The 14014-nt window shown below is 45.2% G+C and overlaps 1 protein-coding gene across 2 annotated transcripts in view; it reads left to right on the top strand.

Moving 5' to 3' along the window:
- Sesn2 (sestrin 2) overlaps window positions 1-14014 on the top strand; it is a 40300-nt gene that overhangs the window by 21015 nt on the left and 5271 nt on the right. The window contains exons 9-10 of one of the 2 annotated variants that reach the window (XM_004850752.4): window positions 1860-2004; window positions 2620-12963. In XM_004850752.4, coding sequence (XP_004850809.1) covers window positions 1860-2004; window positions 2620-2706 — 232 coding nt within the window. In that variant the 3' untranslated portion in view covers window positions 2707-12963. Of the gene's footprint in view, window positions 1-1859; window positions 2005-2619; window positions 12964-14014 lie in introns of those variants that run through there. The other variant, XM_021263172.2, reaches the window with a different exon arrangement.

The raw sequence follows: 14014 nt of genomic DNA, 5'->3' as shown, positions 1-14014 counted from the left end.
GCCAAAAATAATTGCCCAAAATTCTGCTACTCTACAACAACGTTCATATCCTGAGATGTTTTTTTCCATTACTTTTTTCTTATATACTCATTTTTTATAGATGAAATTCTAATAATTATTTAATTTTAAAAATATATTGAAAAAATATGTTAGATGTTTGTAAAGAGAAGTAAATAGCTTGATTTTTAGGAAATAAAACAAACACAGGGTTGGGGTTGGAGCTCAGTGGTATAGTGCTCACTTAGCATGTAGGGGGACCTGGATTGAACCTCCAGCTTCTAGCAATAAATACAGAGAGGGAGGGAGAAGGGAGAAAGAGAACATAGATAGCACAAAAAAGACAGTAAAAATGGAAAAGCTATCCAGAGGATTGGGCATATACAGTTAGGTGGTAGAGTACTTGCCTAGTATAAAAAACAAAAAGAAAGGAAGAAAGAAAGAAAGAAAGAAAGAAAGAAAGAAAGAAAGAAAGAAAGAAAGAAAGAAAGAAAGAAAGAAAGAAAGAAATCATCCATGACATCACCTGCACTTACTGTTGTCAGGTATTTGCTTCCTGTCTTTGACTATGCACAAATAGCCAAAGCATACATAATTTTACAGAAAAGATCTGTTGCCATTTTTATGCCTGCTCATGTCACTTATTTTATTAAAAACAAGTGAGGGGGCCTGGGATTTAGCTCAGTGGCGCCATGCCTGCCTTGCAAGGGCAAGGTTCTAAGCTCAAACCCCGGCACCATAAAAAAATAAAAACATAAGTGGGGTTAATGAACATGATATTTTTCTTAACAGTTCATACCAAGCACCAGTGGTAATTATAGGGTTCCAACTCAGGGTGGCAAAGTAGCATCTGAGAGTGTGTTCCAGGCTAGTTCCTAAGTATAGGCTTCTTCACTTCCCTACCTAGTCCTTTCCATGCCCTTCCTCCATCCCCTGCTGTCCCACTACCAATTATGTGCCATGTTGATGTGTCCTCCACTTTCTACCCAGGCTTTGCCATTCCCCCATCTACGAAGATGTCTGTGAAGCTCACCAGACCAGAGTAACAAAGAAGCTTCTAGACTGGTCGTCAGTTGGCTTTTTGACCTTAAACAAGTTAATTATCTTCTCCAGGCCTTTGTTTGCCCATCCATAAACTGACTACAGTACTAGCTCCATTTTGCCTTTTTTTTTTTTTTTTAAGAGTGGGAAGAGTTTATTGAGAGAAAGAAAGCTTCTGCCTAAGAAAGACAGAAGGGGGACCCAAAAGTGGGTTGCCCCTCCTTTTTGCCTTTAACCGGCTTCTCCAAGGCAAACAGACACTGTGACCTCCTTTAGCGTAAAGTACCAAACAAGTCTTGAAGCCAGGCAGACTTGGGTTTGAAACCCATTCTTAGGCCGGGGCTTTAGCTCAGTGGTTTTCGCCACCTGCTGCGCAAGTGCAAGGACCTCAGTTCGATCCCCAGTACCAAAAAAAAAGAAAAGAAAAGAAACCCATTCTTTGCTGTCTGACCTAGGGCAAGTGACTTCACTTTCAGAATTTCAGTTCCCTTATCTGTAAAGTGGGTTGATGAGTGTGGTGTATGGGGTGTAGAGCTACGTCTGTACCCAGGGTACAGAGGAGTTTGAGGTTTCCACAAGGACACATCCATATAATTGGTAGTGGTCCATTCCCTGGCATCCTTGGAGTGGTCTCCTGCAAGTCTGCTGGCCTGGGATACGTGATACCAGCTGTTTTTCTAAGAGGAACCAGGCTTCTTATTGCTTCCTACCTTCTGGCTTTTCTTGCTTTTCTGTTCCTGCTTCTGTGGGGGGAGGGAAGGGGAAAGGAGCTGCTTCTGGGAGCAGAGGGTGAGTAATGCCGTTGGGGTCTTTTTATCCAGATATGATGACTATGATTATGGGGAGGTGAACCAGCTCCTGGAGCGGAACCTCAAGGTCTATATCAAGACTGTGGCCTGCTATCCAGAGAAGACCACCCGGAGAATGTACAACCTCTTCTGGAGGCACTTCCGCCACTCAGAGAAGGTAGCACCCTCAGAGGGAGGAGCGGGATGGAAGTAGATAGGCTCAGCTAGTAGACAGGAAAGGGGCCAAGACCCAGAGTCTGTCTTGCCAGGGTGGACACCTGGACCCGTTGTCCTAAGTTCAAGTCCCATTCTACTGTGTGATTTGAGAATCCATTTACTCACCTGGGAAGTGGGAATGTGCATCCTTGCTTCTCACAATGTCTTCAGTGGCAGCCTTGTGGACCAAGGGTCATACTGTAACACCACCCTGTGGTAGCCTTGTGACTTTGGGCAAGTCACTTTGCTTCTCTGAGCTTTTCCACTTTCTAGTAAGAGTAAACACTGCCTGCATTTCAAGGTTGTTGGAAGGATGAAATCTGAAAATACACGTAAACCCCTGGTCCTGGGTAGGTGCCGGGTAGTGCTCACTGTTGCTTTAGCTCTGTGGGATGGAAAGATGAGGCACACTGGGGAAGAATGTACTGGGAATTCTTCAGCATTCATTGTGCCAAACTGCTCAGCAAAGGTCAGGGTGTCTCTGTGGGAACAGGAAGGGTGAGCCAAGGGGTCAGGGGTAGTAGCAATCTGGGAGGGATGCAGATCACTTGTCAACCAGCCCCAGTCTGTGTCCCAGGTCCATGTGAACTTGCTGCTCCTGGAGGCCCGCATGCAAGCTGCCTTGCTCTACGCTCTCCGCGCCATCACCCGCTACATGACCTGACTCCCTCCCACCCAGGACCCACACCCGGAGCAGCTGACCCTGGGGGGACCCTCCTCCCTGCAAGGACTTCTCTGTCTGGATACAGACCCAGGACCCTTTCTGCCCCATGCCCATGCACCCCACCATGGGGGTGGGCTTGTGTGATGTGCAGCCCCAAAGCCACGCCCTCCTGTTCTTGCAGGAATGGACAGAATCGTTGCACTGACTCTGGGATCTCAGCTCTCCCCATGGGACCTGGAAGAGGACTAGGAAATCCCAAGGGCCATGCCCTTCCTCCTTCCCCTGACCCCAGAGCAGAGGGCACAGGAAGGGAAATGGCCCACACTTGGACTGACAGGCCAAGAGGCTGGGCCCCAGGCACCTGGAGTGCTGTGGCCTTCCTGGACTGGAAAGTCCCTGTCTGGCCTCTGTGGGAGAGGGACAAAGATCTCCAGGGACTAACACTCCAGGCAGCTTTGCCTTCCCTCCCCACTTTATTCTCATGTTTCATTACCTCCCACCTGCCGTTCACCCATCAATGTGAAAGTCAGGGTCACAGCTGGTCTGTGCGCCACTCTATCAAAAGCCTTTTCTGTTGGGCAGCCTGAAGGCCCCCTGTTCCCTGGTTGCCCAAACCCTACTTCAGTTCTTTTACCTCTCCGCTCCATAAACCTTTCTCCCACACCCTGTGGTGTGAGACCCCAGGAGAGGGGCCAAACACATCCAAAGAACACTGTCCTTAGAGAGGAGGAGCCTCTGTTGGGTCCTTTGCCTTCTGAGGAGGAGAGAGTATTCAGAGATAAATTGTCTGTACTTAGGTCCTTTGTGGTTGAGATCAGACCTCCTCAGGGCCTCACCTTTGGAACACAGTCGGTGCCTGTGAGGAGCAGAGAGAAGTTCTGTTCTCCCCAGGCTCCGGAGGCTGGTTCCTACCCTCCTGTCCCCAGGGGCTCTGCCAAGGACTTTTGCCAAAAAGTTGGGCCTTTCTAGGTAGCTGACATTGCACCAGGGCCCAGTAAGGGAAGCTAATACCAGGGTTCCTGTTTGGGCCCTGCCACTAATTAAGTGGCTGTGACCACATTACCAGAGCCCCTTGACCACCACAGTTGCAGACTCAGGGTTAGGTTTGAGGCTTGAGTTTCCCTGCATCTGATGCTTTGGCCTGGGATCTGAAGTCTACAGCAAACTGATTTTCTTGCAAGATCCTGAAGGCCTCTAGGGACCACCCCCCTCCGGCAGTCAAGCTCCTGACTCTTTTCCAAGAACCTTCCCCCTGTCCTAGTATCTGTCTCCTCTCCTGAAATTTAGGTGGATTGCTTGGGAGACAGAACTGGCTAAGGACTGATCCCAAGCACTTTCTGTAGCAAACAACTGTGAATCGAGACTTCTCTTGCCCTTCCAGCAGCAGGTGCATCCTCCCAGGCCAGTTTGGAGGTGCCTGGGAAAGGCAAGAGCACAATGCTGCTGTTTCTGACCTTCCTCCCCCTGGGGGGCAGGAAAGGAACTCGGCCACTTGCCACATTTCATACCCATGCGGGCATGGGGAAGCGACTGGCACCACCCCCAGGCCTAAAAGTCCTCCCTGCAAAGAAGATGGGCAGGAGGGGAGGGGTCCCAGCATGGGGGTTTGAGTTCCAGAGGGAACATAATGGCTGTGTATATGTCCCCTGGGTGGGTGGGAAGGGATATCCAGTGTTCAAGTGCTGAAACCTTTGACCTTGCTACCTGTTGTGTATGATGAGAAATAAAAGTTCACTGAGGTTTTTGTTTTGTATTCCTTGTTAATGGGCTTTTTTTTCTAATTTCCTGAAGGTCAGGGTTCACCTCATAGCACAAGCAGGGAACTGCTGTGATTGCATCATGGACTGGACCTGACAGCCACTGCCCTGCCAGGTGCTTGTGCCTAGTGATTGCAGGGTTGGAATTATTGGCATGGAAAATGTGCTTCTGCCCCTTGGGTGTCCAGCACTGCCACCCATCTATGGCTGGTCTGGCATTGTGGAGTAATAAGGACCATGTTATTCTGACAAAGCCTGACTCTGGGCTGGGTACCTGAAGGCCATTTCTGTAAATCTGCAGTAATTCTGCCAGAGAGTTAAGACATAGGTGAAATGACATTGCAGGTCATTGGTGGAGCCAGGATTCCAGCTGAGGTCTGTTTGACCCTGAGGCTTTGACATCACACCTGACCGTTTTTCCTTCTACTGAACTTCTCTCATGAGAGGGAGGCAGTTTGACAGCCGGGGGTTTCCTTTTGTGTCCCCCACTCCATCACATTATGATGACTTCATCCATCCCTTTCCAGGCATAAGGAATCAGATGCAAATTGTGCCCTTGCCATTTATGGTTGTGTGACCTTGATCACATTTCTTAACTAATCTGGACACTAGGCACTAGTGAACTCAGGACTAAAAGATAAGACCTGTCCTGCTGGCTTCCCATTTGCTCTGAATACTGCCAGCATAAACTGAAAACGCTCTCCTTCAGAAAGCCTGTGAGTGACTGCATGTAGCTTTTCCCTTGAGGGACCTCTCCTATTTTGCAGTGTTCCTGTGTGTTTGCTTTTACTTCTAGATCATCTGAGAGGGTGTAAGAAAAAGTGAACCAAAGCTGCAGTACAAAACTTGAATTCTGGCTGGAGATTTGGCTCAGTGGCGCCGCACCTGCCTCCCAAGCACAAGGTCCTGAGTTTGATCCCTGGAACCAAAAAAAAAAAAATTGGATTCTGGCCCTGACTTAGCCACTTATTACCCTGGGGGAATGATTATTTTCACTGTACCTTAAGTTTCTTCAACCATAAAACTAGGGATAAAACATTTTCATTTCTATTTCAGGTAACATTTCTAGAAAGGTAGCTGTTGGCAAATGTTTTCAAATTTAATCTTCACAATAGCCTTTTGAGAAAGGGGTGTTGTTCCCATTTTACAGATGTGGAAATGGAGCCACAAGTGAGAATCTAGGGACTATTAACTTAGCAGTCAGACAGATCTCAGTTCACATTCTAGTTTGACATTTAACATCTGACTACTGAGCAAGCTACTTAAATTCTCTAGTCTTAGTTTATTTTTTTCTTTTTTCTTCTTTCTTTTTTTTTTGGTGGGGGGGAGAACTGGGGATTGAACTCAGGACCTTGTTCTTGCTAGGCAGGCTCGGCGCCACTGAGCTACATCCACAGCCTAGCCTTAGTTCCTCATGGGTCAAAGGAAGGGTGTGAGGATTAAATAATGCATGAAAGCCACCCAACACAATTTAAGTAGTTGGAACTTCACTCTAGAGAGGCCTTGAACATTCAGAAATTTGCCCAAAATCAAGCCTGAAGCTTGAATTAGAACCCCTCTCTGATTTCGGAGTTCTTTGTATTGTGTAGCATTTACCTGCAGACTGCCTACGCCCTCAATCTGCTTTTTAAAATCATGTTGAATTCAATTTGCACATGGAATTGAAAATTCTCCAGCTCAGATAGGATCTAATGATTCTGTTTTAGACTCCTGCAGTCTGCAATCCAGGACCTGGACACAATGATGCAGGATGGAGTTTGAGAGGGTTGCTAGGGACCTGACTTTTTTGTTCAGCTTTTGAGTGCTGCTGACAGTAGAAAAGAGCTGGGTGAGTCATCCCTGCAGGCTCCAGGCCTTCACCAGAGCCCTTAGGCAGGTGGATTTGGAGTAGTGGTTCACAAACCCTTTTTTTTTCTTAGAATCTCTTAGAGGACCATCTTTTACAGCCTCCCTGGTGTTCTTTTACTCAACAGATGTTGTGTACCTAATATGTAACATGCCCTGGAGACAGAGATAAGGGAGACAGGCTTGGTTCCTGCTCTCTTGGGATTTACTGTCAAGTGCAAGGGACAGATAGTGGATCATTACTCAACTAATGATTTACATTACTGTTGTGGTGGACACCTAAGGAAAAATGTGAAGTGCTCCCAGGATGTTTACAGCCTAGTGGTGGAGTTTTCTCTCCAGAGAAGCTATAACACAACCAAGAAGAGCAGTTTCCCACCAAGGAAGGCACTTGGAGCAGGTGCTGTGCTGTGCCACCCAGGCTGTGGCACTCATTCCTCAGATTTCAGCTGAGTCCCTCTTTGGGGACTGCCCTGCATTGAAGGCAGCAGCTCAGTTCATGGTTTCGCCTCCTCCACGAAGTCTGCCTCCAATGGCTGGTTGGCAGAAAAGAAGGGTCCAGAGGCCCAACCCCTTTGCCTCCTTTTGAAATGACCCTAAAAGATCAATCCTGGTTCTAGCACCCCACTTCAGATCAGCTGAACCCTCCACTGCAGCTGTATTGTAGCCCAAATTCTCCTTTGGTCCAGTCCCGTTTCAAACCATTTATGATATTTCCTCAATAATCCTCCTGGATGCAAGTTTCCATCTCAGAATCTGCTTACCAGGGTACTTGATCTCACACGCTCTTTTTTTTTTTTTTTTTGGTACCAGGGATCCAACTCAGGACATTGCACTTGAGCATCAGGTGCGGTGCCACTGAGTTAAATCGCTGGTTCTCACATCCTCTTTTATTACAGATGATGAAAATAAAGACAAGACAGACAGGCAATGACTTGCTTGAGATCTCACAAGCCTGAACCTTCTGATGGTCAGCTCTCTGGCACCTGTGTCAATATCCAGTGACAGAGTTCTATACCTTCCTCCTCTGACTTCCTCTTCCCGAGCCTGGAGGCAACAATAGCAGTGACCAGAATCTTGATGCTGCGGCTGGAGACCGTGGGCAAAGCACTTCCCCTCTCCAGGGAGAACTTAAGTATAGTGCCACAGTGTTCCATCTTTTTTTCATCTTCTCTCACTGACCTCTGTGTAATGCCCCATGGTTCTTAAAACATTCCAGCAGAAAAATATGCAGCAGCAGAAATTTTTTTTCTCCCATGTACAAATCACCTCTGGTTCCTGTTGGAGTGGGACAGAAGGAGTTGAGCGAGCATCTGTCTCTCACTGTTTTTTTGGTTTTTTCCTTTGAATTCTTGGAGACTGAATCTAGGGCCTTCATACCTAGCTACACAGTAAGCCCTTTTTACTTTTTTTTTACAGAGTCTTATTAAGTTTTCCAAGTTGGGCTCAAATTTACCATCCTCCTGCCTCAGCCTCCCAGAGTGCTGAGATTACAGGTGTGTGCCAACACACCTGGTGGCATGTCTCATTTTTGAGTGTCCAAAGTCACATGTCAAGAATCTTTTTTTTGGCCAGGGATGGTGGCACACACCTGTAATCCCAGCACTCTGGTAGGCAGGAAAAGCGTCACAAGTTAGAGGCCAGCCAGAGCCACATAGTGAGACCCTATCTCAACAAACAAACAAACATTAAAATTTAAAAAAAACTTTTTTTCTTTGTTAATATTGACACTGTGAAGTTCTTACTTTGTCCAGATGCTGCTAGGAAGCTAGCAGTACACCTGTCAATAAAACATGGGCTGTAAAATTCAGTAGAGTGGACATGACACAAATACTGGTGAGAAGCCCTGGAAAAATAAAATGCACAAGGAGCCATGAGAGAGTACGGTTTACCTTGGACCTGAAAGATAAATGATCACCAAAGGATGGCAAGGAGAAAGAAGGCAGAGGGCATAGAATAGGAGAAGACTGTTCTCCCTGTTCCTCTGTGTAAGACTGTGAAGCAGGAAGGAGAACACAGCCTTGCACAGAGGGAGCAGGGACAACAGAAAGGCTGAGGCTGGAGAAAGCCCCAGATATATCGGGCAGGGCCTCAAAGAGCACATCAAAAATTTTATACTTTAGGGCCGGGGATTTAGCTCAGTGGTTCCGCCGCCTGCCTCGAAAGCACAAGGTCCTGAGTTCGATCCCCAGTACCAAAAAAAAAAAAAAAATTTAGACTTTGGCCTGGGGCTGTAACTCAGTGGTAGAGGGCTTTGCCTCCCATGTGCCAGGCCTTAAAAAAAAAAAATGGACTTTATCCTATACGCAATGGGAGGCCTTCAAAGAAAATTTTGTTTGTTACAAAATAAATAATATTTATTAGAGGAGGGAGTGGGCCCCCTTATGTGCTAGGTTCCCCATTAAGTACTTCGAAGGTAAGGTCTGCTCCCATCTTCTCATGGCCCTCTCTATAGTAAAACTTGTTAATGGCTCCATTTCACAGATGGGCCTAATTGAACCTCAGATCCACAGTCCCTCATGTAAAATGTTTTCTCTGGCTCCCCACCACCCAGAGGACATATTTTTCTTTTCTTTTTTTTTTGGTACCGGGGATCAAACTTGGGACTCTGCACTTGCAAGGCAGGCAGTGGAACCTCTGAGCTAAATCCCCGGCCCCATATTTTTCTTTTTTGCCCCTTACAAAGCACTTTTTTCCCCCAGCATGGAGGATTGAACCAAGAACCTGCTACATGCTAGGCAAGTGTTCTACCAGGAAATTATATCCCCATCTCCCCAAGGCTTTTTTTGACCAAGATTATAATCATCTTCCCAATTCACAAACCCCAGGGAGGGAGGGATCTTTGTGTGGTGGGGATTTTTTTTATTCACACAGTAGGGGCAGAGTAAATAGGTGTGGAATACATGTTTGTATCCACCAGGATGCTTCGGTAGTCTAGTGCTGGGCCCAGCTAGCAGCACTTGAGAAATCACAGCCTCCCTCCCCTCAGTGCTGACTCTGCTGTGCTCTGGCTTCCTTTCCCTGCCTGGTTTGTCACACGGCCAGCTCTCAGACACTCAGCGTCAGTCTAGTGTCAGAAAAAGAGCTTGGACTTTGGAACCAGACGACTGGAGCTCAAATCTGAATGCAAGTCCATCTGGAATGAGGCAGAGTATAAATAAACCGGACCAAGTACTGTATGACCTTTAGTAACTTTCTTTAATTTCCTCATTGATACAATGAGAATATCACCATCTACGTGGGAAATTTGTTATTGCCGGATCAAATGAGAATATGTTTATAAAATGCCTGTTTAGTTCATTTAGTTTCTCCCTTTGACAGAAAACAGGGATTTGGTCAGTGCCATTTTCTTCAAATCTCACATTTTTCTTCTATAAAAAGGTATAGGGCTGGCTGGGAATGTAGCTCAGTGGTAGAGCATTTGCCTAGGATTTTTAAGGTCCTGGGTGCGATCCCAGCACTGCAAAATAAATAAATAAAAAGGAATGAAAATAATACCTACCTCATAGGATTGCTGTCTATTCAGTTAAATAAGTGTTTGTCAACCAGGGATGATTTGCCCCCACAGGACATTTGGCAAAGTCTAGAGACATTTTTGGTTGTCACAACAGGGAATGCTACTAGCATTTAGAGGATATAAACCGGGGATGCTGCTAACCATTCTGCTAGGCAAGGATTATTATCCAGTCAAGATGGTTCCAAGGTTGAGAAATCCTGAATTAAAAAATACACATAATGTGTTCAATACAACACCTGGTACACATTAACTGAATGGTAAATGGAAAACAAATAGACTTTTGGGGAAAATAGGCTTCCAGGAGCAGAAATATGAGTTCAGTGAAACAAAATCCCCATGGTCCTTTCCCCAAATTTCTAACCATAAGGAGGCTGGAAATGAGGAGGCTCACACCAAAGGAGTGGTTTTATCATCAAAAAGGCCTTAGAAACCAGAGAGTGAGGTATGTTCAAAGTAAGAGACCTGCGGCCTTGGACCTTGGACTCCTCCGGAGGGCAGCGTCTGCCCTGCTCCGAGTTCCAGCTGCTGTCTGGGCCAGGGCAGAGACCTCTGGGTCATCCCAGATTCAGGATTTACAGCCCATGGGCTCCTCCCAGTTTATGGGAGTGCTCAGGAGATACATTACAGGTCAGCAGGAATTAAGTGGGGCCCCCAGGAGCACTGTGTATCACATGATCTGATGACACAGCCCCCCAGAGGGGGCAAATCATAGTCCACGGGACAGTGTAGCCCAAGTAGAAATTGGTTCAATTCAAGAGAGTCAAGTGTTTGGGGACTCTCATTGGTTCCCCAACCCATATGGCAGCTATTGGTCTCCCAGGCAGGAGTCCTTCTATATCTAGAAAAGGACATTTGAATCCCAGCTTTGCCAGCACTGATGTTCGTCCTTGCTATGGCACACCATCTCTGGCTCATTGGTGTACAATAAACTGTGTGTGTCTCAGTTGTCACAAAAACAAAACAAAAAAACTATAAGGGCTATTAGCATTCCTAATTTTTATTTATTTATTTATTCTTGCAGTGCTGGGGATTGACCCCAGGGCCTTACACATGCTGGGCAGGCATTCTAACAATTCTATCTACACCCCCAGCACTATCATTCCTACTTTTTGGTTTTTTGTTTTGTTTTGTTTTGTTTTTGGTACCAGGGATCGAACTCGGGATCTTCCACTTTCGAGGCAGGCGGCAGAACCACTGAGCTAAATCCCCGGCCTTGTTTTGGGTTTTTTTTTTATTTGTTTTTTTTTTCTTGTTTTGTTTTTTTAGGAGAGCATCTCACTATACTTCAGACTGGCCTTGAACACTCTATGTAGCCCAGGCTGGTCTCAAATTCACAGTGATCCTCCTGGCTCAGCCTCCAGAGTGCTGGGATTACAGTCATGTGCCACGGCATCCAGCCCATCATTCCTACTTTATAAAAGAATAAATCAAAAAATAATAATAAAAAAATAAAAAAATAAAAGAATAAACCAAGGCTCAAGGAAGTGAAGGATTTTGCCTGATGCCACATGGCTAATTTAGTAGCAGAGGATTGCTGCGACAGACTTTGGGGCAGTGAAAGAGATGCAGTCTCTGGTATCTTGCACAGGAGAGAAAGACAATAAAAGTCTAATTCCAAGCAAAGAGACAACAAGAGAGTTACTAGTAGAGAATTCAGATGGGGTAAGGCCAGCCTGAGGTCACTTCCAGGCAGGGCAAGTAGGAAGGCTTCCTAGAAGAAATGGTGGCTGAACTGGTCTTGAGAACAGGTAGAACTGAAAGTCAACAGCCAGCTCTTTGTTTTCAGACTGAGATCCAGAGAAGTACAAGCCCTGGGTTGGGCTGGAGAATCTGAGTATGCAGGGTTGGGAACAGAAGATCTGACCGAGAAAGTTGATAAATGGGGGCAAAACTATTTGTTTGGCAGAATGGATGGGACTAATGTTCAAAATATTTAACAACCTCCATATGTACCAGGGGAGCAGAAAAGATATTGATCTATAAACAACTCCATAGCCTCGCCCGTGAGGACAGATTGAATCCCATGCCAAATATCCTGTAAAGAGTACTTTTACTTGCCCACTTTCTGGAAACAGCATGTTCCTTTTTTGCTTTAGTGCTCCACTCATTCTACTCCTAGAATATTTGGTTCTAGTGGGCCTGACCCACTTTTTGTTTGTACTAGAGATTAAACCCAAGGCCTTCTCACTGAGTTACATCCCCAGCCCCTTTATAAAAATTTTTATTTCAGGACAATTTTTATTTTAAGCCACTAATTTGCCCAGGCTGATCTAGAGCTTGTGATTCTCCTGCCTCAGCCTCCTCTGCTGGAATTACAGGCATACACCACCACACCCAGCCTAACCCCACTTTTCTATCTCCAGATGTGGGAACACAGTGGAATCTAGTCTAGCTAATCAGAATGCAACCGTGACTGGCACAAGGAGAGATGCATAAAGCAAGCTGCCTTCCTCAGCGTGTTTGTTAGAACTCTTAGGGAGAAAGCAGCTGTTTCACTAGGAAAGCTAAGTGAAGGGAAAATTAAGGTTAGAGATAGAGATAGAGGCCAGATACTTATGATAATATTTGAATCTTTACATTCAGCAACACCTGAAGTCGTCACATATACTCTTCAGTTCAGTGAGCAAAAACTTATCCTTTAGGGGCCTTTTACGGATTTAGCTCAGTGGTTCCACTGCCTCCCTTGCAAGTGGAAGGACCTGAGTTCAATCCCCAGTATCAAAAAAAAAATTTATCTTTTATGAGTCAGACAGGCTGGGCTGGCTTCTTTGTTACCGGCAACAGGAAGCAGATAATACAGTTATGGAGTGGCTCGAATGTGGTCCTGCGGAGCCTACTTAGGCTCTAGAAAGACATAGGAGGAAGGGAGGAGACAGCCAGTGAGAGGGAAAGGAAATGTGACCATTACAAAAGCAAGTGCGAGGGGCTCGGAAGAATTGGAAGCAAAAATAGGAGAAAATGCAGGGAAATAGAGGAACATCTACAGGATGCCCTTTTCAGGAGAAAGAAGGTATCAAACTTTTGCCCTGAGTCAAACACACAAGACAATCCAAGAAATGAGGCTCTGCCATCACTTAACACTTTCTCTCTGAATGAACCCTTGAATGCTTCTATGAACTGAATTTTAAGTGTCCTAGGAAAAATTTGGTAAGTCTTTTGTATATTATAGAACTTAAAGCACTAACAAATGATTTCAGACATTAAAATTATGGTATAAATGAATATACATGAAAAATATATCCAAGTTGAGCATGGTGGCACACGCCTGTAATCCCAGCACTTGGGAGGCTGAGGCAGGAGGATCACCTCAAGTTTAAGACCAGTCTGGCTACATAGTGAGTTCAAGACCAACTACATAGTGAGACCCTGTCTCAGAAAAAAAAAAAAAAAAAAAAAAGAAAGAAAAGGAAAGATATATCTAACTTATTATTTGATTTCTCTTTCACTTCCTTTTTTGTTTGTTTTTGTTTTTTGCTTTGTTTTTTTGTTTTTTGAGACAGGGTCACTATGTTGTCCAGGCTGCCCTTGAACTGGTGGCATTTTCTTTTTCTTTATGTATCCAACATATTGTTAAATGATGAATCAGGTTACAGAATTGTGTGTATAATATGATCTCCTTTGTTTTTTTATTTAAAAATAACCACTAGAGGGGCCAGGAATGTAGCTCAAGGTCCTGAGTTCAACTCCTGGTACCAAAAATAATAATAATAAAATAAAAATAACCACTAGAGCACTTGCCTAGCATGCAGGAGGCCCTGGGTTTAACTCCCAGCACCAGCAATAAAAATAAAAATTACATTTATATGTCTATAAGAAAAAGGCTAGAAAGACATTGTAACAGAATATTGTTACCTACCCCAAATCTGTTTTCCCTTTCTTCCTTGTTCACTGAACCTCAAGTGTGTTTAGGTATTTACATTTCACGCAAGGTATTGAGAGTTTAGTGAAGAAATCTAAGCCAGTTATGGTAATGTGAGTGATTTGTACAAGTGCAGTCCTGTGCTCTAGTACTGGCTGATCAGAAAGGAGGGGAAAGAGAGTGTGGTGGCACATGCCCACTGTCGAGGGTGAGACCAGAGACTGGTGAGTTCAAGGCCAGCTGGGTTACACAGTGAGATCCTATCTCCAATCAGTCAATCAACCAGTCAATCAATCAATCAATCAAACAATCAATAAAAGAAAAAGAAAA

The sequence above is a fragment of the Heterocephalus glaber genome, unplaced genomic scaffold, assembly GCF_053883595.1.
Source record: "Heterocephalus glaber isolate CG9 unplaced genomic scaffold, H.glaber_assembly_v1.0 deba00001452, whole genome shotgun sequence".
Lineage (NCBI taxonomy): Eukaryota > Metazoa > Chordata > Mammalia > Rodentia > Bathyergidae > Heterocephalus > Heterocephalus glaber.
This window is presented reverse-complemented; position numbering and strand designations above follow the sequence as displayed.